At 51.7% G+C, this 25,163-nt stretch overlaps 3 protein-coding genes across 3 annotated transcripts in view; 2 read left to right on the forward strand and 1 right to left on the reverse strand.

Annotated features, from left to right (window-relative positions):
- Positions 1-463: 463 nt before the first annotated feature.
- Positions 464-3,926, forward strand: GEMIN4 (gem nuclear organelle associated protein 4). The gene has a single exon (XM_064729478.1). The coding sequence runs from the start codon at positions 475-477 to the stop codon at positions 3,673-3,675; it is 3,201 nt and encodes a 1,066-aa protein (XP_064585548.1). The 5' UTR covers positions 464-474; the 3' UTR covers positions 3,676-3,926.
- A 419-nt stretch (positions 3,927-4,345) lies between these two features.
- TLCD3A (TLC domain containing 3A) lies at positions 4,346-9,575 on the reverse strand. Its single transcript, XM_064729481.1, has 5 exons — positions 9,306-9,575; positions 8,644-8,727; positions 6,441-6,654; positions 6,260-6,355; positions 4,346-5,887 (listed from the first exon to the last, which is right to left on the reverse strand). Exons 1-5 carry the CDS (start codon positions 9,425-9,427, stop codon positions 5,618-5,620), a joined length of 786 nt encoding a protein of 261 aa, XP_064585551.1. The 5' UTR covers positions 9,428-9,575; the 3' UTR covers positions 4,346-5,617.
- A 139-nt stretch (positions 9,576-9,714) lies between these two features.
- Positions 9,715-25,163, forward strand: part of VPS53 (VPS53 subunit of GARP complex) — a 65,115-nt gene continuing 49,666 nt past the window's right edge. Inside the window, 4 exon segments of the mRNA XM_064729276.1 lie at positions 9,715-9,836; positions 12,249-12,329; positions 13,379-13,428; positions 14,193-14,259. Of these exon segments, the coding sequence (XP_064585346.1) occupies positions 9,753-9,836; positions 12,249-12,329; positions 13,379-13,428; positions 14,193-14,259 (282 nt within the window). The 5' untranslated portion in view covers positions 9,715-9,752.

A 25,163-nucleotide genomic window follows, 5' to 3' on the forward strand; every position in this document is an offset into this window, starting at 1 on the left:
TTGGTCGAATTAAACACGTTGATACTGGAGCGTGGCAATTAATGAGTGAATGAATTATGCCAAAATAAATTCATTTTAATCACAGTTTTGAATCCTATTCATCAAATGAAACACGTTGATATTGGAGCGTGGAAATGAATGAATGAATAAATTAATTGAATTAATTAATTTAATGAATGAACTAATTAAATTTAGTTTTAATCCTATTGGTCAAATTAAACACGTTGATATTGGAGCACAGCAATTAATGAATGAATGAAGCCCACTTCAATTCGTTTTAATGTCGATTTGGAATACTATTGGTCAAATTAAACACGTTGATACGGAAACGCAGCAATTAATGAATGAATTAATTAATTAATTCAGCCCACCTCCACTCCGCCAGGGGGCGCTGCGGGCGGGGGGGCGCGGCTTGCGGCCTGACGTCAGCGCATTGCCGCGGTGACGTCATCTCGCGGCGCCGCCGCCGCCGCCATGGAGCCGTCGGAGCGCGGGGCCGCGATGGCACCGGGCTGCCCCGGGGGCCCGTGGGCCGTGGGCGAGGAGACGGCGATCCTGCACGGCGGCTTCCTGCTGGCCGCCCGCCTGCTGCAGCCGCGGCCGCTGCGGGAGCTGCGCAAGGCCGACTGGCCCCGCGCCGGGGTGCCCATCACGGACGCGCTGCGCGAGATCGGCGAGCGCTGCCCCTCGCCGCGGGGCCGCTGGAAGGAGGAGGCCGTGGCCATCGTGTGGGCCAAGATCCTGCTGCCCGCCCCTCCCGCCGCCGCCGCGGCGCTGGAGTGGGGCTGGAAGGAGGACGGGTTCTTCTCGGTGGGGGCGATGATCCCCGATGTGAACCACACCGCGCTCTTCGAGCTGGTGAAGGCGCTGGGCGCGCCCCGGCTCTTCGTGCAGCTGCTGCTGGCGCTGCCCCCCGGCGTGTGCCGGGCACAGCTGGAGAGCTTGGTGCAGTACATCTCCAGCGACACATCCCCGTCCGACGTCAGCTTCTTCCTGGACGTGTGGTGGGAGGTGCTGAAGCACAGGGAGGGACAGGAGGATGCCACGGTGGCGGCGTTCGGCGCTCTCATCCATCAGCACGGCGGGGAGCCCCCGCTGGAGGATGGGCTGCAGCCCCCGAAGAGGTTCAAGGGTGACCCCGCTGCCCCCGGGCTGCCGGCGGTGCTGCTGCAGGGGTTGAAGCAGATCCGAGGCTGCATCGCCCAGCCCCGCCTGAGGTGCCACGCCCTGGCCAACCTGGCCGAGCTGCTGTGCCTGTCCTCGGCGCTGGGGCCAGGGGACAGCCCCCTGCCCATCGCAGAGCACCTGGCCAAGCTCAGTGCCATGGTCAGGCTCTGGAGCAGTGACACTGACAGCCAGTACCACCCCTGTGGGCTGGCAGAGAAGGTGAGGGAGGCACAGAGGAGCATGAGCCTGCTGTGCCTGACCAGACCCTCTCGTGAGGAGCTCTTTGCTGGCTTGGACTTGCTCTGCAGCTTGTTGCAGGCCTGGGGAGAGGAGCTGCAGGACACTCTGAGGGCAGCTGAGGAGCTGAGCTTTGAGAGCTACAGGCTGCTGGAGGCTCTGACCAGCCTTGGGAAGAGCCTGGATTCCCTCTCAGAGACCACAGACCTGGGGGAGAGTGAGACACATGTGGTGTCAGAGCTGGCACAGCTCACCAAGGACTTCCTGAGGGACACCAGGGCTGTCCTGGAGGATCTGGACACCAGCCTGGTGTCTTCAGTTGCCATGGCCATCATTGCACAGAGGCTGGACCGCCACCTGGACACCTGCTCTGTTTTTGCATCTGAAAAGACCTGGGCTTGTTCAAAGGCCTGGGTTGAGTGCCTGGTGGAAAACAAAGCTCTGTTCCAGACCCCTGAGCTGGTTCTGAAACTGCTGGAGACGCTGGTGAGCTTTGCCACATCCCACCATGACAAGGAGGCCCAAGAGCTGCAGATGCAAGTGACCAAAGCCATCGTGGAGTGTTACACTGAGCTCTCACTGAGTGACAAGAACAAAGTGATCTCAGGTGTCCTGGCGTCCTGGGGTGGCCCAGGTGTGTCCCAGAACGTGCAGGTTGTCAGGGAGGGGTTCCAGGAGGACCTGAATGTGACTTTGAACCAGATCACAGAGAGTGTGTCTGATGAAGGCCTGGCCAGGGCTGTGGCTTCCGTGGCCAGGCTGACACTGCTGTCCCCAGAGGCCACAGTGAAGCAGGTTTGTCACCTTGCTGTGGTCAACCTTGGAGCACACCAGTTCCTTGCCCAAATCCTCTGCTCCTTCCCAGCACTGAGCTTCCAGGAGAGCCATGAGGAGGCAGGGAGGCCACACAGCCTGGTGCTGAGGTGTCTGCAGGAGGCAGTGTGGGGGAAGCTTTCCACAGCAAGGGAAGAGGAGCAGTTCCTTCAGTTCCTGGCCTTTCTCATGCAGCCAGGCTCAGCCACCCCGCTTGTGTCACCTGCAGAAGTGACCAAAGCCTTTGTCCTTCCCTGTCTGAAGTCAGACTCTGCTCAGATTGAGCTGAGCCTGCAGATCCTCAGTAAGGTTTTGGGAACACCGTCCTGCTCAGAAGAGCACTGGATCAAATCCTGCCACCCATTCCCGCTTCTCCTCAGCCTCTGCAAACTTCTGGATGGTTACACCAAGTACTGGCATCAGCCTAGGGAGCAGCTCTTCCCTTCCCTGGAGACCAAAGACCTGATTCTGAGCATCCTCTGCCAGCTCTGTGAGCTGCTGGGACCAGAGATTTTCCCCTCCTCGGAGCTGTGGGTGCAGTCTCTGGCCTGGCTCCACAGGAAGGTGGCATCCCTGGACTGGACCGTGGGGCTTCGTCTGAAGAACCTTTATGGGGACCACTTCAAGAACGAGGTCCCAGCAACGCTGTTTGAGATCTGCAGGCTCCCTGAGGACGAGTGGACATCCCAGTCCTGGCCAGCCTACGGGCCGGGCAGCGGGCTGCTGGCATGGATGGAGTGCTGCTGCGTGTCCCCAGCGCTCAGGGACACCATGCTGGCACTGCTCTCCGTCAACGTGGACAACCCTGAGGAGGTGAATCTCTTCAGCAAAGGCTTCCTGGTGGCTCTAATCCAGGTGCTGCCCTGGTGCAGCCAGGGGGAGTGGAAGAGGCTGGTGCCCGTGGTGGAGCAGCTGCTGCACAGGCAGGTGCTGCACGTGCCCTACACGCTGGAGTACGTGCAGCACCTGCCCCTGCTCAACCTCCGCCCCTTCTCCTGCCACCTGCAGCTCTCCGTGCTCCTCCTCAGGGGCTTCCAGCTCCTCTGCAGCTCCAGCTGCTCCAGCTGGCTGCCCCCAGAGGCCTGGCTGCACCTGGTGCAGCTCTACTGCTCCAGCCTCACTGAGGTGCTGGCCTCCCTGCAGGCCACGGCGGGAGCCGCGGCCCAGCCCTGCGCGCAGGAGGTGTCCTTCACCTGCATCCAGCTCTTCTGCCACCTGCTGCACGTGGCTGCCATGCTGCCAGCTGCGGGCTGCGAGGAGCCCCTGCTGGTGGTGGCCCTGGAGGTGCTGTCCCAGTATGAGGTGTCCAGCAGGGCTGATGTGTCGCCGTGCGCCGCGCTGCGCAGAGCCAACGAGGGGCACTTCCTGCAGTCCGTCACCCACAGCCTGGAGCACCAGGAGCTGCGCTGCACCCTCCTGCAGAAGCTCAGCAAGCTGGGAGCACGCTCAGAGCACTGAGCTGGACCTTGTGAGATGTGTAATAAACCCTTGTTTTTCATTTTTGAGTTTGTTCCCTCCCTGCTGTGTTCTCCCACTAAGCAGTGGAAGCAGGAGTATAAAGATGGGTAGGAGGAGACGCTTTGGTTTTCCATTGGAATAACTGGGCACAGCTGTTCCTGGGCCAAGCTGCCAGTTCTGTGGCTGCAGCCTTGCCTGCTGGCTCTCTGCATTTACACAGCAGCCTCCAGCATCGAGGAAATAGCTTCCCTCTGGCTGCTTTGCCACCAGCCCTCTCCTAGTCCCGGGAGAATTGCTGGTTTTGCCACGTGCTGCCTGAGGCTGGAAAGCAAGTTGGAGGCTGGGAATCGAGTTGGGTGAGTTCAGGACAGGCAGGAACCTTTGGAAATCCATGTGTGCTGCTTCTGCCCCGAGGTGGGGGTGCAGCAGCAACCCCACATGTAACGCTCCCACCCAGCAATGAACAGCACGTGGAAGAGCCAGCCAGTGGTGTGACTCAGAGAGGAAATCTTTATTGGTCTCCTGATAGTAAATAGGGCAGTGTTAGTGCAAACTGAGGTGCCTCATTGGCTGGGGTTTTTTTTGGTCCTTACATAAGGCACGTTATTCGCAATGAAAACAGTGAGATACAACATCTGTAAGGAGTTGCAGGAGTTTGTAACATCAGCTGGTCTCGGTGGTTACTGTGACTGTGGAGTCTCTGCAACAACAGCCACAGGTCGGAAGAGGCCCTTTTTGTTTTTTTACACTGTATCCAGAACGGCAGCTGTGGTTGGGATGAGATCCAACACCCACAAGATCCAGGTTCCGCAGAGCTTGCCTGCTGGTTTCAGACAGAATGAAAGGCACAGAGTGGTCACAGGTCTGTGGGCATGGGGGCTGTGCCAGTGCAGTTCCCTGCCTGGAGCAGGCACAGGAGGCTGCAGGAGGGGGTGGCTGTCCTGGCTGCAGGGGATGAACTCAGCTGTGGTCTGATTGCACACATCCTGTGGTGCAGGGCAGGCGGGAGAGCCTGTACCCATATTGCTGTGACTAAAAGTGGAAATGGGCTGAGCTGGTCGAGGACCATCTCAGCATCCTGCTCTGGGGTTGCTGGTTCCTTCTGTGCAGCCCCAGTTGTGTCCCTGGCAGCCTCACGGGGGTGGGATGGGGCTGCAGGGATGGCCTGTGCGGGTGTTTGCAGGGTGTGGTGGTGCCAGCTGCAGGGCAGAGCAGGGCAGGGCGTGCCAGGTGGTGTTAAATACCTGCTGAGGGGTTGCAGGCCAGGTAAAAGCAGCTGTGGTTAGGTGAGGGGAAATTGCACCCCTTGCCAAGGAGGGGCTCTGCACGGTGCTCTGTGTGTTGGTGGTGAGACAAGGTGGGTTCCTGTCCCCATGCTGCCCTGAGACAGCAGAACCATTCTCCTGTCCTGGCATGAGCTTCTGCCCTGCTGGGAGCACAGGAGTCCCCCAGGACCGTCACAGGTTTGTAGTGAAAAGCACCCAGAAGCACCGGGTGGGTTGAGTGGGGCTGGAGCCCAGCAGCAGCAGGAGGAGGTGAGGTGCAGCTGGGAGGTCGGAACAGGGCTGTAGTGTAGAGCTGAGGTCAGCAAAGGTCGGGAAGGGCTCTGCAGAGCTGTGCTGCAGCTCCAGGCCTGCCTGGGGCCGCGGCAGGTCCGGCACAGGCTCCTCGTGGCCGGGGCTGGGCCCGCTCCAGCATCGCCGCGCCGGTGTCCGGTATCAGCGCCGGGGGGGGGGGCTGGAACAAACCCCTCTCGTGTAACCCTCGGGCCGCAGAGCCGCATCCCAGCGGGAATGTCGCTGCTTCCAGGCCGGTTCCCCTCGGCAGGGGGACACGAGCAAAGCCCTCCCAGCCCCGGCTGTGCTGCCCGGGAGGCGCTTCCAGCGGAGCCGCCGCTCCCGAGGGACGCTGCCCCGTGCCAGCCCCGCCGTTATCAGCTCCGTTATCTGCTCCGGTGCGCGGCAGAGCTGCGGTAGAGCCGGGCGGCCTTGCGGCAGATGAGCGTGAACCAGTAGAGCTGGGGGGCGATGAGGGACGCGTTGGCGATGTTGCAGTGCAGGGGGATGCGGAACGGCACCAGGTACGCCGGGATCCCCACCTGGCGGCCGTACGCCGCGTACATGAACGGGAACAGGAGGATGCGGCACAAGAAGAAGGTCACCAGGACGATGATCCCGTTCACCTTGTGCAGGAGAGTGTCCTGCATTTTGAGCTGGGGAGGAAGGAGGTGAATGTGGGGTGAGCAGCATCCCAAAGCTCCGGGGCACTGGGAGCATCCAGGAGGGCTGGAGGAAGGGGAGTGGGAAGGGATGGAGGAGGGCAGAGGGCAGGGGTGGGAATGAACGTGGTGCAGGAGAGGGCAGCACCAGCCCACGGCACAGCCCCCAGCTCTGGGATGCCACTGGGCTTCCTGATGGGAGAAAGGGAGGAAGGCAACACTGCCATGGAGATTTGTGCTACAGCTGTGGGGCTGCCCCTCTCTGAGACACCCCCAGCTCAGCCATGCCTGGAGAGGGGCACAGGGAAAGGGAATGAACTGCAGCTGGGGGATTCCCAGCCCTGAGCCCCGTCCCTCCTGACCTACCTGCATGAGGATCTTGCCCAGTGAAACAAAAGGCGTGCTCAGCTCTGCTGTGAAGATGCAGCCCACGAAGAAGTCCCCCAGCTCTCCCCTGAAGTGCTGTAAAGAAAGGCAGCGCTGAGCACAGGGCCCTGCAGACACCCAGCACGTCCAGGGCGTCCTGGACTCCTGCAGCAGCCCTTACCTGGGTGATGGGGGTGAGCACGATGAGGATGAAGAGGTGGTGGGTCACCATCAGCCTCTCCTGCAGGAGGAAGCTCCACACGCTGGCCAGCGAGTGCTTCTTCTCCAGGATCCCCTTCTCCTGGCTCTTGTGCCAGTGGCACAGGTACATGACATAGATGTCATAGGTCATGTAGGGAACCAGCACCCAGACATACTCCACAGCCAGCCAGTGCCTGGGGAGGAGCAGCACACACACAGAGGCATCACAACAGCTCCCAGCACTCACTCTGGGAGATAGAAGAGTCTTTAGGACTGAAATGGCAGCATTTCAATGGATTTTGAAGCTGAATTTTAACTCTGTTTGGCTCAGGCTGAGCCAGAGAAAAGGTGCCTGGTACGTGTGGAGGAAGGATCTCAGTGCTGACCCTGCTGCTGCTGGGCTGTGCCAGGCACTGAGCTCAGCCTGGCCAAGCACAAACACAGCACTAGGGATGGATCCTGATTAGCCCCACAGCCAGGTGGTTGCTACACAGAGGCACAGCATTTTTTGGGATCCAGCACCAAGCCAACACCTTTGCACAGGTCATCTCCTCCTCCCTAAGCCCTCAGACCCCCAGAGCTGGTGCTTGGTGGTGGAAACCCCCAATCCTGGGTCTCTCCTGCCTGTCACACTGTACCAGCTGGCTGCCTAACCCAGGGAATGCTCGGGAAGCACGTGGAGAGCTCAGAGTTAACAGAGATGGCTGGCCTGGAGTTTGGAGAGTGAAGCACAAAATATCCAATATAGGCAATAAACCCCCAAGAGGCGTTTGTCAGTTGGGAAATAATTGCAGGCAGCTGCCTGTTCCCAAAGCATGTTGGAATCCTGGTTGCACAATCTGGGCAGCAGCAAGCCCTGCTCTGCAGGGACACCAGCCTCCTTAAAAAGTCCTGCATGAAATCACACTGATTAAAAAAAAAAAAAAATTAGACAAAACCACCCTTTGCTGTTGCTTGGAGAAATGTAGCTTGGGGCTCAAATCTCTTTTTTGCTCTCTTGCCATCCAAAGAAAAAAAAATTGTTGTGGCAGTTCTGCTCCAGATGGGAAGATGTGAGTGGTGTGAAGCACGGGTGGCAAGTGATTGTGTTTGCTAAACTTGCCCAGGGCTTTGGAGGGCAATTACAGCACCAGCAATATAACGATTGTCTGCCTCTGTAAATAAACTGGCAAATTTTACTGCAACCTTTGTGATGCTTCCTGGCTCGCTGTCTTGCTGTCATCCTCCCTGCTGAGCACTGGGCTCAGTTTCCTCCAGATTCAAAGAAAATCTAGGTCTCTGCCCACAAAGTGTTTGCACAGAGCCCTTGGCCTCGAGTACACCCAGGCAGGGAGACAGCTCCGGGGGAAGGAGGGCTGCTGGCAGCACCTTCTGTCTGTGTGGCTTTGGGATCCGTCATCTGCCTTATCTCTACAGCAGAAATTTTATTTCAGAACAAAAAGATAACTCATAGATTGCCTGGGTTAAGCAGGTGTGAGGATCTGGGTAGATATCACTACCTAGAGCAAGGCAAGATAATTCATATCTGTGTGTTAAAGACAGGTGTGCTCTGGCCAAGGTGGCAGCCCTTCCTAAAATTCACCCTAAAATCGGTGTGTGACGGTCCAATTCCAGCTCAGCATAATTATATTCTTCCCTCCTGCAATCTTCTCTGCTAGTCTGGATAATAGCTCTGTTTTTAAGCCTTCTGACCCAGATTACACTATCACTCCTCCTGAGAGCCACTTCTGGCCAGTTTATCTCAGAGCACAGAGGAAATGGCAGCAGGATTTTCCTTCAGAGCAAACTCCATCCCAACTTTACCATTTCTGGACTCTTTCAGCATCTTTTTGGATACACCTCTAAAATCAGTTCTCACCAGGTCTGCTTGACTCTGTAGAATTTCAGTTTCCAGCAAGGAGGTTCCCTACCCCTTCAGAGGTTTGATATCTGTATTTTTCTCATATACAGCCCCTTTTCCAGCCCATGTTCCAGCCCATCCTTTGAGGGCACTGTGCTGGCAGAGCACCCCCAGGGCAGAGCAAGCTGCTGCTGTTTCAGGGGCTGTACAGCCAGCACATTGCCCAACCCGAGTGGGGCAAAGAGGAGCACGAAGCCGATTTTCCTCTCCCCTTTGTACAATGTACAATGCAAGCCTTTGGCAGAGCACACCCCCGGCACATCCCCAGGGGGCTCTGCCTTACCTGTCGTGCACCACGTTCTTGCAGCTGAGCATAACCGTGATCCCCGACACCGTTGCCATCGCGGCTTGGACCGTTGATACCAGCCTGAAACGGACGGAGAGGAAAGGGCTCACCCCAAAAGGGACCCCAAACGGGCCGGGGCTCGGGGCTGCCGCCAGGAGAGCGGGTGGCACCGGGATGCCCGCTCCGTGCACACCCCAGCGCCTCGTCATGGCGAGGACGTGTCGGGGTGGCTGTGCCAGGGGGAACCGTGCCAGCTCCCGTCCCTTCCACCCCCGTGGGCCGGTGGAAACGCTGCCGGTTCCCCGTGGGCAGAGGGAGGGAGGGAGAGCTGCAGCGGAGCATCCCCGCCCCGACAGCGGTACCGCGGTGCGGGTCCGGCCGGGCAGGGATGCCGGTGCTCGGGGGGATGCTCTCACTCGGGGGGATGCCCGTTCTCCGATGGGATGCCCACGCTCGGAGGGATGCCCGCACTCGGGGTGCTGCTCCTGCTCCCGGTCCTTGCTCCCCCCGTTCGGGCCAGCCAAGGACCGTCCCCCGGAGCGTCGCGGCATCCCCGAGTCCAGGCTCACGGCCGGCGCGACTCGGTGCTCGTGGCCCGCCCGGATCGCTCCCGGTCCCCATCCCGGTCCCCATCCCAGTCCCGCCGCTGCCGCCCGTACCTGCCGCTGAGGAGGATGCGGTCCTTAAGGCTCAGTGCCGGGGCGGCCCAGCGCAGCAACCGGATGCAGAGGATGAAGAGCCCCGGGAAGAAGGCGGAGGCGAGGGCCAGCGTCCGCCACATGGGGACGAGCGCGCTGTCTCCCGCCGCCGCTTGTCAACAGCCGGCCGGGCGGCGGGAGAGCCCGGCTCGGCTCGGCTCGGCTCGGTCCGGCTCTGCTGCCCAGGCTCGGCTCGGCTCGGCTCGGCTCGGTCCGGACCAGCCCCGCCACTCCCGCCGCTGCCGCCGGGACGCGCCCCGCTCCGCCGGGCGGAGGCTCCGCCCCCGTCCGGTTAAACCCCGCCCACTCAACGAAACCACGCCCATCCCGGCACCTCCCCGGTGCCCAGAGCCCCGCCCCCCGGCAGCCCCGCCCCTCCCGCGCGCTGCCGGCGGAAGCGGCGCCGCCATGGAGGAGGACGAGCCGGAGCTGGAGGCCGGGCTGGAGGCGGCGCTGGAGCTGGCGCCCGCCGTGCAGGCCGCCATCGAGCAGGTGCGCCGGGCGGGTCCCTCCGCGCAGGGGACAGGTGCGGGCACGGCCCGGGGCCGCTCGGTGAGAGCCCGCGGCCGGCTCCGAGCCCCTCCCGCCGGCTCCGGGCCTTCCGCTGCTGGGCCCGGGGAGCCCCGGGCTGGCCGAGCCCCGTCAACCCCTGTGAGCTCCAACCCGCCGGGCCCGCGTCGGGGGCTGAGCGTGGCTCGTGGTGTTCCCGTCGCTGTTGCAGACGCGGTCCGTGTGTGCAGAGCACCCCCGTGCAGCCCGGTGCCCGTGGCTCGGCTGGAATTGGGATAATGGGAATGTCCTGGTTTGGTTTGTGGTTAAACACACACGGGGTTTGCATCCAGAGGGTGCGGGCACTGCCCAGGATCCCCAGGGAATGGGAATGGGCACGGCCTCGAGGCTGCCAGGGCTCCATGGATGCCCAGGGTGGGGTTGTTGGGGCTCTGTGCAGGGCCAGGGCTGGGCTGGATAATCCTTGTGGGTCCCCCATAACTCAGGGCATTCTGTGTTCCCTGAAACCCTTCGTGGCACCTGGAGCTCATCCAGGGGTCAAACCATGGCTCTTGTCCTCTTTGAGCCTGCCCTGCCCTGCCTGCAGTGACTCTTCCATCCCAAGGGCTCTTCCTGGAGCAGAAGTCTGGGCAGCAGCAGTGTCTGTCTCACAAAGCAGCACTCAAATTTAAGTTTTTGCACTTTCTTGAGTGTTGAGGCTTGTGGGTCACTTTTGGTGGCCTTCCTGGAAGAGCAAGGGGTGACCTGGGAACTGATAAATGAAATGGCAACTTCTAAAGGGGGCCTGGAGCTTGTCCAGAGGAAGAATCCTCTGCATTTGTAGACATGAGTTTTTGAGCAGTGGAGAACCCACCACATGCCTGGCTGAATTATTTTAACAAAGACTAAAGCTGTAGGGAAATATTCGCAATATTCACTGGGAGATGCTGAGGATGACACCACCTGCTGCTTTCCATTTTCCTCTCTAGCACCTCTCAATAACCCTGTTGTTCCTGTCAGTGCTCCTGAACCAGTTTTGGGGCAGAAGCTGCCCATTTCTGGTTAAATGAGCAGAGCAGGCTCAGCTGCCGTGCCGGAAGCGGGGTGGGGAGCACAGGCAGGGCTGGTGCCCCACCAAAGCCAGGCCAGCACTTCTGATTAATGGGTTGTGACAGATTGCTGGGAGTGACAGCTCCTGCAGCTGCTCCAGCTGCCTGCAGCGCTGATCCCTATCTGCACTCGGAGTGGGGCTCCTGAGCAGCCTTTATCTCCCATCTCACCTCTTGTTTCATCTGCTCTCAATACCTGTGGAGATTTGGGGTTTGTGGGGATTGGTTGAGTTTGAGTTGGGAGCAGGATGGGCTGGGTGTGACGCTGCAGTTTGCTCTTACCATGGGGTGATGTCAGATTCTCTTCCCTCACCACGGCCTTGTGCAGGTTTGACAGCTGCCTGCTTCTCCTGGGCCACAGGAGTCACTGGGAAGGCTTCCCAGGAAGGCTGGTTCTGGCAGAATTTGCTTTAATCTCACAAAATCACTGATTTCACAGTGCAAAATGCGTAAAACATTGTGTTTCATGTGCCCAGCTGTGAAGGCTTTCGGTGAGCAGGGGGATGCTGTGGGATCAGCTCTGCTTTTGCCAGAGGTTGGCCATGATGGCTCTGTAAATGTGGGACAAATAGCAGAGTCATGGAATACTTAGGGCTGGAAGGGACCTTAAATACCATCTCATTCCTTCCAGCATCCCAGGCTGATCCAAACCTCATCCAGACTGACCCTGAACCCTTCCAGTGATGGCACATCCACAGCTTCAGTGTGCTGGCAGAGAAGGGAAAGCACCACACTCCACTCTGTGGGGACAAAAAGCAAATCCTGGCAGTTGTGTTTGTGTTGTTTGAGCTGCTGAGGAGAGATGAGATCTGTTTGCACCAGAGCTGCTCTTTCCCCCTGCCCAAATCATTCAGCAGATTGTGTTTCTCTTGTGTGGAAAGTGGCAAACCCAGGTCTCCAGAGAGCTTGTACAGCCACTCCTTAATTCATCACATTTCTTATTCCAGGGCTGTGGAAAGCAAACCCTCTAAAAAGAGCAGGGCAGAGCCTCAGTTTGTTCAACAAAAGCATCAGCATGGTTTGGGACACAGAGCTCATGTGTCCTGGGAATTCCTGGATGGATGGCTTGTGCCAGGGCTGTGTGTGTGAGTTATCTGTGTTTATCCAGGCTGATAGCCACAGGAATTTTGGGAGGTCACAGCCCTGCAGAGCATGTGGATGCTCTGCTCCTGGCCACTTGTTAGAGAAATGCTGTGAAACACAGCTGGAAGTGGATGCTGAGGGAATTAAAAGTTGTAGAAGCTGTGTAAAGTTACAGAAATCACTGATATTGGTTGATTGTGTTTGTTTTCCTCCCTCTTTCCAGGTATTTCCCAGCCAAGATCCACTGGACAGAGCAGATTTCAATGCTGTGGAGTATATTAATGCTCTCTTTCCCACTGAGCAAGTAAGTAATGCTCCAAATACTCTCAGGCTTCACTTCCACACTTTTTACTATCAGATTTTAGTTGCACCCTTTACTATCAGGGTAACCTGATAGCAAGTGACCAAAGCAGTGTTTAAACCTGTACCCAAACCTTTCATTATAAACAGTAGCACAGGAAATAAAGCTTTAACAATAATCACTTCTTAAATTTGCAGCTCACAGTGTTACTGTCATTATGTGGTGCTTGCTGCAGTTAAAGTCCTGTTTTGATTTGTAGAAATAAATTAATTTTCTATGTGGGTGGAGTAAATGTCATAACTTGCCACATATCAATCATTGGTGAGTTCCTGGGGTTTTCAGCCAAATCAGGCAGGTCTTGCCTGTACATTATCACAGGAGAGTTTGAATCCAAGTGTTTATTTTGAGATTTAAAGAATGAGATCGCTGTGAGCCCACATCCCTGCTTTGTATTCCCAACTTCAGCCCCAGGGGAGTTTTGGATTAACCTCTTGCCAAACAGAGATGTTTCTACAGGTGAATTCTGTGTCTTGAGGCTGCTCCAACATCTCTCATGGCTGAGATCCTTTGCAGCACCGTGGTTTTTGCCTTGCAGCTTTCTCCAGTGCTGTGGCTTGGCTTTTTTCCCCTTTGCCAGCAGGGAGGAGCTGTTTCCCCAGCAGTGCCTCCTCTGCATCCCTTCCCAGGCTGTTTTCTGTGGCTCTGGGCTCTGCAGGGGGGTCTGAGCCCCAGGGCTCTGTGCCCATGCCCAGTGCCCACTGGAGGTCACTGTCACACCGTTGTGCTGGCAGAGCTGGCACAGCTCAGGGATGGGGGAGCCTGACCTGCCTTTTTCTGCTCTTTGGGATGTGACAGAGAAGCAGCTGAGTTGTTGTCTCAGTTCCTCCATCTGTAAAACAAAACCATTGCTCTCCTCTTCCCCAAAACCCCTGTGTGATGGAGTGTTTGGGATCACAAATTCCTCTGTAAAACATTCACCTTTGGGATCACAAATTCCTCTGTAAAAACATTCACCAGTTCACATCTCGCTGATATTTTTTTTTCTATTCCAGTCTTTGGCAAACATTGATGAAGTCGTGAACAAGATCAGGTTGAAAATAAGGTAAATATTTATATTTCTGCATTTCATTGCATCTCAGGTCTGATTGTCACTAAAAGTGCTTCAGCTGGCAGGATTTAGTTTGTTTAAAAGGCATGGATAGGACCAGCTTTGAGTCTAATAGTGGCACAGAAACAATTATAATTTTTATATTTCACTTCTATTATGTGTTCTTCAGACTGTTTAAACTGATTTGTTGCAAAGAGCAGCTTTGAAAAACAACTAAGAACCAAAAAATACCAAATTTTAGTGCAGTTTGAAGGCTGAGTGAGCAAACTACCCAAAAGACTCAGTTGCTAAAAATTCATTGTTTTTAGGGTTGGAATATAAATTATAAAAACTCTCACTCTGTATTTTTAAATTGTCATTATTGGTCCTAAAAGTACAAAATAAGCACAAGTGTGCATGAAATAATTAAATTTTCTGTGCTGGTTGATATTGCCAACATGAAATGATTGAGACAGCACTTTCACATGTGGGAAGCTGAAATGCAGACAGACAAGGGAGAGCTGACAATATTGCTTAAGGGAACAGGAATGCAAGAAACTCTGGGCAAATTAGGAAATGGATTTTTATTTTTGCAACAAGACTTTGAAATTGTGCAAGATAGTGCCATTGAACAGGGAGGGAGGGGGGAAATAATGAATTTAGCATTGATAAAAGCAGGTTTTTTTGTTTTAAATTGGTTGTGTAGCTCTCAGGACTCCCCCATTTGTTTGGGCCAGGCTCCCAGCGCTGGGTTTGACACTCTGGGGTTTTTCCTGCAGGAGGTTGGATGACAACATCAGAACTGTGGTGAGGGGCCAGACCAACGTGGGACAGGATGGCAGGCAGGTATGTGCAGTGCCAGGGCCTCTCAGCTTGGCATCTCACTCTGAGGAAAGGCTCTGGCAGGCAGAACTCCACTGCTGCTGTTCTGAGGTGCTCCTGTGCCTCTTACACTGATGAGCTGCTCACTCAGCAGCTGCTGTGCCCTGCCTCACCCTCTGAAGGGAAGGGAATGAGGAATTGATTTAAAGATCCAAAGCAGGAGGCCTGTGTGCCACTCTGGAGCTGATAGAAAACAAGCAGCACTGAGCAGGTAAAGTACATTTGATACTCCTGGGTGGGGATCAATCCAAGGCTGTTTGTCCTTTTCACTGAGCTGTTTGCTGGGGTGTCCCAAGTTCTGTCACTGTGCTGATCACTGCTGCCCCTTCCCCTTGCAGCTCCTCAGGTTTTCACTTGTTTTTTGCCTGGCAGAGGTGTTTGCTGGGGGTTCAGCACTGCTGAGCCATGTCTGCAGGGGCTGTGGGTGCTCAGCTGATTTTGGGCTGTCACCTGCTTTGGCTCTATTTCCTGTCCTGTTTTAGAGGACATTGAACCTTGAACCATCAGTCAGGGTTCCTCAGTGACTTCTTAATACCAGCTTTAACACTGGCATGGGGTAATGCCCCTCTCTATTTCCCACTCCTTGCTACCACAACATTTGGTATCTATTTCTAATCTTATTTCTGCCACAGAGCCCTCAAGGGAATTATTTAAGCTGCCTATATTTTTGTCATGCTTTAGAAAAACATGGGAGATGCTGACCTGTCCTGGCAGAATTAGTTGAATCATGGATGTCTCAGCAGTGCTGTTAAACTGGGGATGTGCTTGGGATGAGGCTTACCTGGGAGTGGTGCTGCTGTAATTATTGTGCAGGATTGAGATCAGCAGTCAGGTGGGGTGGTAATTACAGAAATTGAGGAGGGAGTGGAAACTGGTGCAGTGCTTGGAGAGTTTGGCTGTGGTTGGAAAGCTGGACCTGCTGTAGCCTTTTGGGCCCATCTGAGAGGATAAATTCTATGAAAGGCCACAAAGGAGTGGGGTTGAGAAGAGTTGTGGGTGAGAATTGCTTGGAGAAAAGGATAAACACAAGCAGTGCCATGATCAGTGCCTGGGGGATAACAGGAGCATTTCTGTGCTGTGGAGATGGGCCAGCTTTGCTCAGAGCTCTGTCCTGCCTCTGTTCTTTCTCACTCTTCCATCCCTTTGAAGTTCTCCAGGGCATGCACAGAGGGACCTGTCCTGCTCTGAAGCACCAGGAAGGCAAAGCTGTCTGTGCTGCCCTTCCTTCAGTGGGGTTGTACAGGAACCAGTAAAAATCCTGATTAACTAAAAACCTTCAAGTGTTCACTTGGGTGTCCTTGCAGGACGTGTCAAGTGGCCTGGAGCTCCAGTTAACCACAAATATTGCTGTATTTAGCTGTGGATTTTCCTGTTTTCCCTCATTTTGCTGCTTTGCAAAGTAGAAGCAAATTTTAAGACAGATTCCAGAGCTTGCAGTGCATGGGCTGAGGCCAGACAATCTCCCAGGAGCACAGCTGTTGTTTCTTCTTTGAAATCCTAACTAATACTGAAACCATTCAATTATTTAAAGTGATACTTCTCTGGGAAGGAAAATAGATTGATTCTGAATTGCTGTGAGCTTTTTCTTTCTATGTTTCTAGTACAACCCCATTGTTTCACACCTGGATTTGCATTTTTTGTGTGAATTGCTGGAACCAGACTGTTGGAGTGGCAGGACTTGGCTGGGTCTTGAAGTTCAGAGCAGTGAAGGAGCATCAGCAAGCTCAGATTTTGGAAATCACAGGGACCTGCAGCAAAGGAGGTCTGGGGAACTCCTGGATGGCATTTCAGTTTGAGATGGAATTTTATATTTGTTACCCCAAAATCAGAGAAAACCGAGAAGGAGCATTTCTTTTTGTTGTCACCCCTGCCCTGTGTCCCCTGAGTGTCCTGGGTGCTGTGTGGGGGAGTGAGGCACAGCCCTTTTCACATGACCACCCTGCTGAGAGCACATTGTGGGGGTGCAAACCTTGTTTTCCAGCTTCAGCTGCCTGCTCCTATGCTGAAAAGTGCCTTTGTTTTACCAGCATATTCACAGGGGGAATCAAGGACACTTGGAAATGTTTTTATACAGTAAGAGGCCTGACTGCTCCCACTTGGAGAGGAAGGGTTTTATTTTCCATGCAAGAAGTTGTTTTGAAACAACTGAAAACAAGGTGTTGTTAAGGCAGGTCAGTTGTGTGCTTGGAAGGGAGTTGCTGTTTTCCTTATTTAGTTTTCCTGATAATTTGGTCCCACAGCAAAATTAAGTTCTTGTTTCTACTCATCTATTCTTACTGAATTTGTAGGAAACTTGTATCCTCAAGCCCAGTATTTCCCTGCAAAATTGGATTGACACATCCCCATGGACAGACAGTGTCATCCTGTGAGCCTCACCCTCAGGCAGCCCAGGATGAAGATCATTATTGCATTTTATCATCATAACCACAACTGCAAACCACCCTTGATCAGGAAGGAAACAGTTGGCAACCAGCTTTTGCAAGAGGTTTGAGACAAAGCTCAAAGGCAGCCACATCAGTAAATTCAATCTCTAATCTTCTTCCATTTGTAACTCTTACCATCAGAGGTGTCTCCTGCCTGTAGTGCACAGAACTTGGCTTTTGGAAAAGTCAGAAATTTTTGGAAAATTCCTGTATTTTGATTTCCATCGCTTGGCACGCTGAGATCCAAGGGGAGCACTGCAGTCCATCATCCCTTTGAAAGCATGTGCCATAAATAAAAATGCATCTGAACTCTGATTTTGTAGCTGCTTGGATTTCAGTGGGAGCTCAGGATCTTGTGTATTTAACTGCAGGATTGGGCCTGAAAGGTGTTTTTCAAAAATATCTTCCCTTCAGTTATTCTCTCCTAACAAGCCCTGATGCTGTGGCCAGTGTTTGCCAGCATTGCCTGACTGTGTTGTGTTGGAGATGTCCTTGTCTGAGGGGTAAATAAGAGTTTGAATAAACATCCTTTCAGTCTCTGACTTCCTTCCAAGGGAAGCACAAACCCTGGATGCAGTGACAGAAGGAAAAACAAGTTGTTTAAGTTCTAGCAAGCCAGGAGGGGATTCTTTGCTGAGTCCCTGCCCCTGTGCTGGTCCATCCCATGTCCTGGCAGGTGAGGGAGCTCAGCCTTGGCTTTCCCATCTCCTGTCAGCCAGAACTGCCCAAAAATGCTTGAGAATCTTGTGCTGGCACTTAATCCAATGCTGCTTGAATTACTGGGGTTTATCACCAACCTGCCCACTCCCTTTTTTAGACACCAGTGATCCAGGTTCCTAGAAGACAAACTGAGCTTATCAGCCTTGCCAGTCTGTTTTGTTTTTTTTTTTTTTTTTTTTTTGGAGGAGAATGAGTTATTTACCCACTGAGGCCAGCAAGGAGCTTTCCAAAGCTGTCTTGTGGAGCTGCACCTTCCCAGCTGTCCAGGAGAGGGGAGCCCAGCCTTGGTTTTGAGAGCAGGATAACGTTTCCAGAGGAATCTAAATCCCAGTCTGTGCCACTGGGGAATATGGAGTGTGCAGCTATGGAAATGTGCTCTCTGTGCTCCTTAAAGGAAAGGAGACCTCAGGGATGGGAAGTCCAAAATGCTGATTGCAGATCCAGCTGCTCCAGCTGTGCTGGAGTCTCCTGTCCTGTCTGGCTGGGATGATGGTTGGGATTTCTGTGCCCCCCTGCCTACTGAGCAGGGCTTTGAGCTGAGTTGTGGCTATGAGAAGGCATTTCAGTAAGAAATTTTCATGTGAAAATAGCTTTTTTTTTAAATCTATAACCTTTTAAACTGTTCCCCAAACATTCTTGCTCGTGTGTGGATAAATTAGCAAGGAGGTGTTTGAAAAACCAGATTCTGAGTCTAAAAATAAAGGCCATCACATAGATGTGGCCCCAAAAGAGTTATTTCAGCAGCTCTGAAGGCAGGAATGCTCCCTTCCCCACAAAGCATAACGTTCCCCAGTTCAAAGCATCTGCCTTCTTGAAATTTTGCCCTAGAATTTCCTCCAAATGCAAAAAGCCTTAAAATAGTCTGGCTCATTTGGCTTCCCCTTCCTGGTGCGATATTTCAGTGAAATCTGCAGACAATGCCCCGAACCTCAGAAATTATCTCCCTAATGATCCTTTTATGGGAGGAAACAACAGCCGTGGGTGGAACATTCCTCTGCAGGGTGTAACAGAATTTTCCTTGGGAGTCCCAGACTTGGACTATTTTGGATGCCTTGGGAGAGGCTGGGAATGCAGGAGCTGCTGTGCTTCACTTGTAGCAGTTTCTAGGGAGCCAGTGCTGCGCAGATTTTTCCTCTGGAAGGTTTTTTTTCCTCTCAGAGCTGCTGTTGGTGAACTGGAGTGTGGGCTGACCTTGCTGAGAGCTGCAGCCCAGTTGTGGCATCATTTCCTCAGCGCCCTAGGGTGCAGTAGAAAAAGTTCCCATAGATTTTTCCAGGGAGCGTTGAGCGCTCTCCCTATGGTTTGATGTGTCACTCCTCAGTTGTGTTTATTGCTGGAGCTTCTGCATGGGCTGGCTGTAATTTTTCTGACAGTTGCTGACATGCCTTTGCTGGTTGTTTGGCTGAAGCTGCTTCACCTATCAGGCTTTTGTCCTTGTAATAAGTAGCCTCTGAATTTACTGGTGGTTTAACCCTTGGCAGTGTCTGTGCAAGCAGGGTGAGTAAAGGTGAGGTGGATTCAGCTGAAATCCATTTTAGAGAGTCAAGAGCCCCAGAGGAGTCCCAAGATCCCAAATGGATTTGTGATTTGTTAGTTTGAATCTAAATAAAACCCAACAAACTTTTCTGTTATCTCTGGTCCATCTTTCCCTTCCTGCCCTGTGTAAGTGACTGAAGTTGCATCAAACAAAGACTGTTTTTCAAAGAAAAATGTGGTTTATTGCTTAATGTGTCTGATTCTGTTAGGGTCTGGCTCAGTTAGTGCTAGAACAAAATTAAGTGTTAACCAGAAGTGCAAATGGATGTGCCTGGGCTGGGAAAAGCTTTGGATGTTTCTCATGGCTGAAGATACTGGCTGATAACTTGGATTGCTTTGCTTGGCTCCTCCTGTGTTTTGCTCCATGAAAACAGTGATATAGATTTTCTTTCTCATAACTCCAGCAGTACAAGCAAAGGGATGGCAGCTGCTGTGGTCAAATAATAGGAATATTTCCTTGCTGCCCAGACAGTTCACTTGGCCATCCCATCCTTTGGTCAGCCAGGGCTGTCCTCTCTCCTGGCATGTAAAACTGAACATCTGGGCTCTGCAGCTGTGGGGAGGCTGTGCCTGCCCTGCCCTGGGTGTGCTGCAGTGTCTGGCAGGGTTTGAGCCTGTGGGAGGAGGAGGAGGCTGTGTCTGGCAGAGAAAAATGCCCACAGGTTGTGGGTTTGACAAGGTCATGGCTGGAAATATGTGAAATACTCCCTTGGTTTTTCTTGTCTTTAAACAGAGATCGGGAAACACTTTGCAGAATCAATAGAGGCAGGAAGGAGGAGATGAAGGTGGAGAGTGAGCAGAGAGGAGAGGGATGCAGTTGCAGCACAGGGCAGTGGGTGTGTGGTGTTCACAGGGGTCTGAGGGTGAGGGAACAGATGAGGATCTGACTCCATGCTTCAGAAGGCTTTATTTATTATTTTATGATATATATTATATTAAAACTATACTAAAAGAGTAGAAGAAAGGATTTCATCAGAAGGCTAGCTAAGAATAGAAAAGAAAGAAAGATAACAAAGCTTGTGTCTCAGACAGAGAGTCCGAGCCAGCTGACTGTGATTGGCCATTAATTAGAAACAACCACATGAGACCAATCACAGATCCACCTGTTGCATTCCCCAGCAGCAGATAACCATTGTTTACATTTTGTTCCTGAGGCCTCGCAGCTTCTCAGAAGGAAAAATCCTAAGGAAAGAATTTTCCATAAAAGATGTCTGTGACATTCTGCTGCTTTTCTGAGCAGTGTCCTGAGCCCCAGGGCAGCTGCTGGGTGGTGTCACCAGAGTCACCTCCAGCTCTGTGAGGGCTGGCTGCAGGAGAGTCAGCCTGGCAGGCAGGGAGGTGCTTTTGTGCTCTGTGTGTGCAAACCTGCTTAAGAAGCTGCTCTGTTGCTTCAGCCTCCCTCCTTCACCTGCACCTCCTTTCTGACTGCAGGTTGTGTTTCCTGATGAACTGAGGCACCCAGTGCCTGCACATCTCCTACCCCAGGCACTTCCCTGCCATTTATTTGTTTATTTAAACACTTCCAGCCATCAAATTCCAGTGCTGCTTCCCTGGCCCCAGTGCCCAGGTTTGGCTCACATGGCAGGTGTTGATGTGTCCCTGCTGCTGGGACAGCGCTGGCTGTCATAATCTCTTAATAAATAATTAAACCTAAGTCTCTGAAATGTTTGGGAGCTATTTTGTGTCACAATCCCTGGTGTTGTAAGCACCATCTCTCAGTTGTATTCATTCTCTCCTGCCTGGCTAAGCTTTATCACCTGGATTTTTATGAATGGGTCATTATTCTGAAATGTGAGCATATGAAATATGATTAGTGTTAGATTTCAATACCTTTTTAAGATAGTGAATGGATTGGGGTTAAATATGGGGTTTTAAGCTGTGTGACTTCATATATTTTATAAAAAGTCATGCCACAGATCCTGTAAGGCTCCAGCTGAGTGATTAAAGTCCCATAATGTTCTTTTGTAACCCATGAATAATAAGCAGGAGCTGAGCTGCCAAAATGAATCAAAAGTGAGTTTCATTCAGAGTCATTTCCCTAGTGAATTGTGACAGCTGGACAATGTCCTTCCCTTGTAGTGACACCGAGCTTTTTCTAGCCCAGAACACGTTCAGTGAACAAGGTTTCAGGTGAGTGGCATGCCAGGAAGAGCTGCTGCTGTTCATTCTCATGCTGGCACAACTTTTGCCATCTGCTGCAAGGCAGGAGCAGGTCCGAGCTCGACCTTGCCTTGTGCTTGAGCTCAGGGCTGTTCCTGCCCTGCAGCCTGAGCCCTGGGATGGGGTTTGTGCTGCCAAGAGAAGGTGCTGGTGCTGTGGGAGGCACTGCAAGCTGCAAACTGTGACCAGTCCTGAGTGGCTTTGATGCCAACAAAACAAGAAACCCGGCCTGAAAATAGAATTCCAGACAGGCAGGAGGTTGTGTCTTATTGTGGATATTTAAAATTGGTTTTTCCCCCCTTTTCCCCCCCTACCCACAATATTAATTTTTTTTTTAATATTGTGGATATTTAAAATTCTTTTTTTCCCCCCTTTTTTGTTGTTGTTGCCTTGCGTTTTTGGTGTGTGTTCATGTTTATTCCATCTGTGTTGCATCCATGCTTATAGCAGGTAAACTGACAGGAATTCCACTTGGAAATCCCTCCTTGCAGAGTTCCTGGTGTGCCTGTCCTTTCCCCCCATTTAAACTCTTCACCTGTGCTGGTTTTGACTGGGGCAGAGAAAGAGCCCCATACTTGTGATGAAAATTAGAAAATTAGCTCTTTCCCAACCCAAACCAGCACATGAACCTGGATAAGAATTCATCTTGCAAAACCTGATGTGACCTGAGTGGTTGCTAAACTTACCCTCCACAGAAGTCAAGCTCTGATAATGCAGATGTGGCTCTGATAATGCAGATGTGGCTCTGATATTGCAGATGTGGCTCTGATATTGCAGATGTAGCCCTGAAATTACAAAAATCACCAATTGCAGTGTGCAAACACCTCAGAACCCAAATCAGCTGGAACCCCTCAGTCATTTACAGCCTTCCCAAATAAATTGTGTTTTCCCTCTGCTCAAGCAGACACAGGATGGATGGAGGGTGAGGAGCATTTCCAGGGTCCCTGGGTTCTCCAAGGCGTGTGCTGGGCACGGGGAGGTGCAGCAAACCCTGCAATCAGGGTGTCAACAGCAACAGGAGGGAGGGCAGAGCCTCACCTTGGCTATCCTGACACAGATAAGGAGAATAATGAGTGGCTGCAGAGATTTTCTGCATGATAATAGTGTTTAATTTTGGGTGTGGGCAAGGCTGTGGCTGCTCACCTGCCACGTGAGGAAGCTGTAGTAACCTGCCATGAGGTGATGGTAAAGCTGTAGTAGCCTGCCATGAAGTTATATACATTTTTATAAATACTTATAAGTACATTTATAGTATTTATAATAAATTTTTAGTATTTTATAGTATTTATATAATATTTTTATATTATTTATACTATATTGGGCCAAGAAGCCCCCAGTGCTCCGGTGTAAAACCATTTTTTCCCAAATCCTTGCCATCCCCCAAATTCAAAAGCTGCACCACCAGCATCAACCTTTCTTTTTTTATTTTTAAATTTTTATTTTTTAACCTTTTTGTTTTCAGTTCTTATTATAAATATTACCATGAGGTAATGATGAAACTGTAGTAACCCACCATGAGGTGATGGTGAAGCTGCAGTAACCTGCCATGAGGTTATATATATTTTTATAAATACTTATAAGTATTAATAATATATATATAATACATATATTATATATATATAATACATATATAGTATTTATAATACATTTATAGTATTTTATGGTATTTATATAATACTATACTGTAGTTATGTAATACATTTATAGTATTAATGCTGTATTGGGCCAAGAAGCCCCCAGTGCTCTGGTTTAAAACCATTTCTTCCCAAATCCTTGTTATCTCCCAAATTCAAAAGCTGCACCACCAGCATCAACCTTTCTTTTTTTATTTTTAAATTTTTATTTTTTAACTTTTTTATTTTCAGTTCTCATATAAATATTACCATGAGGTAATGATGAATCTCCAAGTTTTTGGCCAGAACTACCTGGAAATCAGCTGTCACTTCACCCCCTGTGTCTGTCAGTGTTTGTGCAGCTGTGGAGAACGTGGGGTTTGATTTCTCAGCACGATTTGGGGTTAAGTGAAGGGGCAGCTCCAGCAATTTTAAGCTTTGTGCAGTGTTGGGCGTAATGTGCTGATGGAAAGTGTCCTGTGCAGCCTGAGTGGTTGGGATTGGAGCTGATGACACAAAACTCTCTTCTTCAGTGACAATTGTGGTAGTTATGTTCTATTTGCTGACCTGCCAGGGTGGAAATGTGCTCAGATCAAACCCCAGGGTGACGAGCCCTTCAGGTTTGCCTGCTCAGGGAAATCAGCTGGGCCCTGTCCTGTGCTGAGACGAGCCCAAGATTCAGCTTGCAGTGCTTAAAACTTGAGGGTTTTCTCTCAAATGAAATCAGTCTGAGAATCAAAGTAAAATTTCCACCCTTCCCCAATCTGGAGGGACTCGTTTGTGTGAGGTTTCAGCAGCAGAAAATGTGAGGCTGGTTCCAGTGTGAGAGGGTTGCTTTGAAATCTCCACAGCTGAGGCTCCTCAGAGAATTTGGGGATGGGAACTTTATTTTTAGTCGTGGTCTAGATTTTCATTGATCTGGGCTGGAAGTGTGGCAGCAAATGAAAGAAGCATTAACACTCAGAATTCAAGAGCAGGGACCAGGCCAGGAGCATTAAATTCTCAGCATCATGACCACAGCCCTATTTGTAACATTAAAAATACATTTGGATGCTGTGAATTTGGCAGATGTCAAGTGTCTATAAAACACTTGGTAGAGGGCAGCTTTCTGATGTGAATAACAACATTCAATTGAACTATATATTGGCTAGAATCAAATAAAAATAACATGTTTCTAGCACAACACCAGCAAGCAAATAGAAACCATGGAGGTATTTTAACCATTACTGAGGGAAAAAAAAAAAACAGTGTTAGTTCAGTTAATCCCCAAGCAAGGAAACTTCATCTGAAAATTTGCCTTTTCTCCCACTTCACTTTACATTTTCTAGTAACACACAAACCTCTTAATTCCTATTTGCATATTTCCTGGTACTGAAGGTATTTTCTTGCACAAGATTCCTGATGGGATGCGTAAAGAGGTATTTAGAAATTAACATACCCACTAATGAGCTGCTGGTTGATGGGGTGATGTGACAGCTCTGTACCTGGCTGGAGGAGGAGGAGGCTGTGTCCATCTGCAGCACTGCAGGGATTCGGAGAGACTGACTGTAATTCACTGGGCTGGTTTATTTTGGCTGCAATAATTGTTGCTAACAGTGTTTTTTTGTCAGCCTGGTACTGTAAGTCACTGGAACATAACCTTTTAAAGAATGCATCACTTCCAAATTTAACAAACAAGTCACAGTCTGGTCCCACCTCTCGCTTGGGTTATTTTCTTCTCTCCTTTTGCTGCTTGGAAGGTCTGGTGTGAGGAGGTGACACAAGGAATGATGTGTGGTCTGACCTCAGGAGCTGCTTGGGACAGTGCCAAGGAAAGCAATTTTTGAGGCAGTCTCTCAGTGATTCATGGTTTACCTCTGCTCCCCATTGTTTTACACCGCTGCCTTTGGAGTCTTTTGCTGTCACATCTCAAGGTGAAGGAGGTTGCAGAGCTGTGGCTGATTCATGGGCTGTGTTCTTCCCTCCAGCTTTGGCGAATTTGGCAACCAGCAGAGCTGCTCGCTGGCTGCCCAGCTCACCTGGGCTCAGGCTGTGAGCTGGGGTTGAGTTTTCCACCTGCTGTGTGTGGTGTGAGCACAGCAGCTCCCATTGCATCAATCCTGCCTGAAAAACAGGGATGGCTGGAAAAACACAGTGGCCTTAAACTGGGGAGTTTAACACCCTTGTGTGTTCCTATCCATGAATTATTTTGGGGACTCACTTCTGGAAGCAGCACAGGCCACATCCCCTCCTTCCCTCCTGCACCCAGGATGTGTCAGACACACTAAACCACAGAGGAGGAATGTGATCCCTGGCTTGTACCAAGCACTCTGTGCCTGGAGCCACGCCCCCCATGGCTGGTCCTGCCAAATTTACTAATTTAGCTGGTCTTTGCTGAATTTACACTGCTCAGGGCAGTTGGGAAGTCAAACATTAG

Source organism: Zonotrichia leucophrys, chromosome 19 (genome assembly GCF_028769735.1).
Source record: "Zonotrichia leucophrys gambelii isolate GWCS_2022_RI chromosome 19, RI_Zleu_2.0, whole genome shotgun sequence".
NCBI lineage: Eukaryota > Metazoa > Chordata > Aves > Passeriformes > Passerellidae > Zonotrichia > Zonotrichia leucophrys.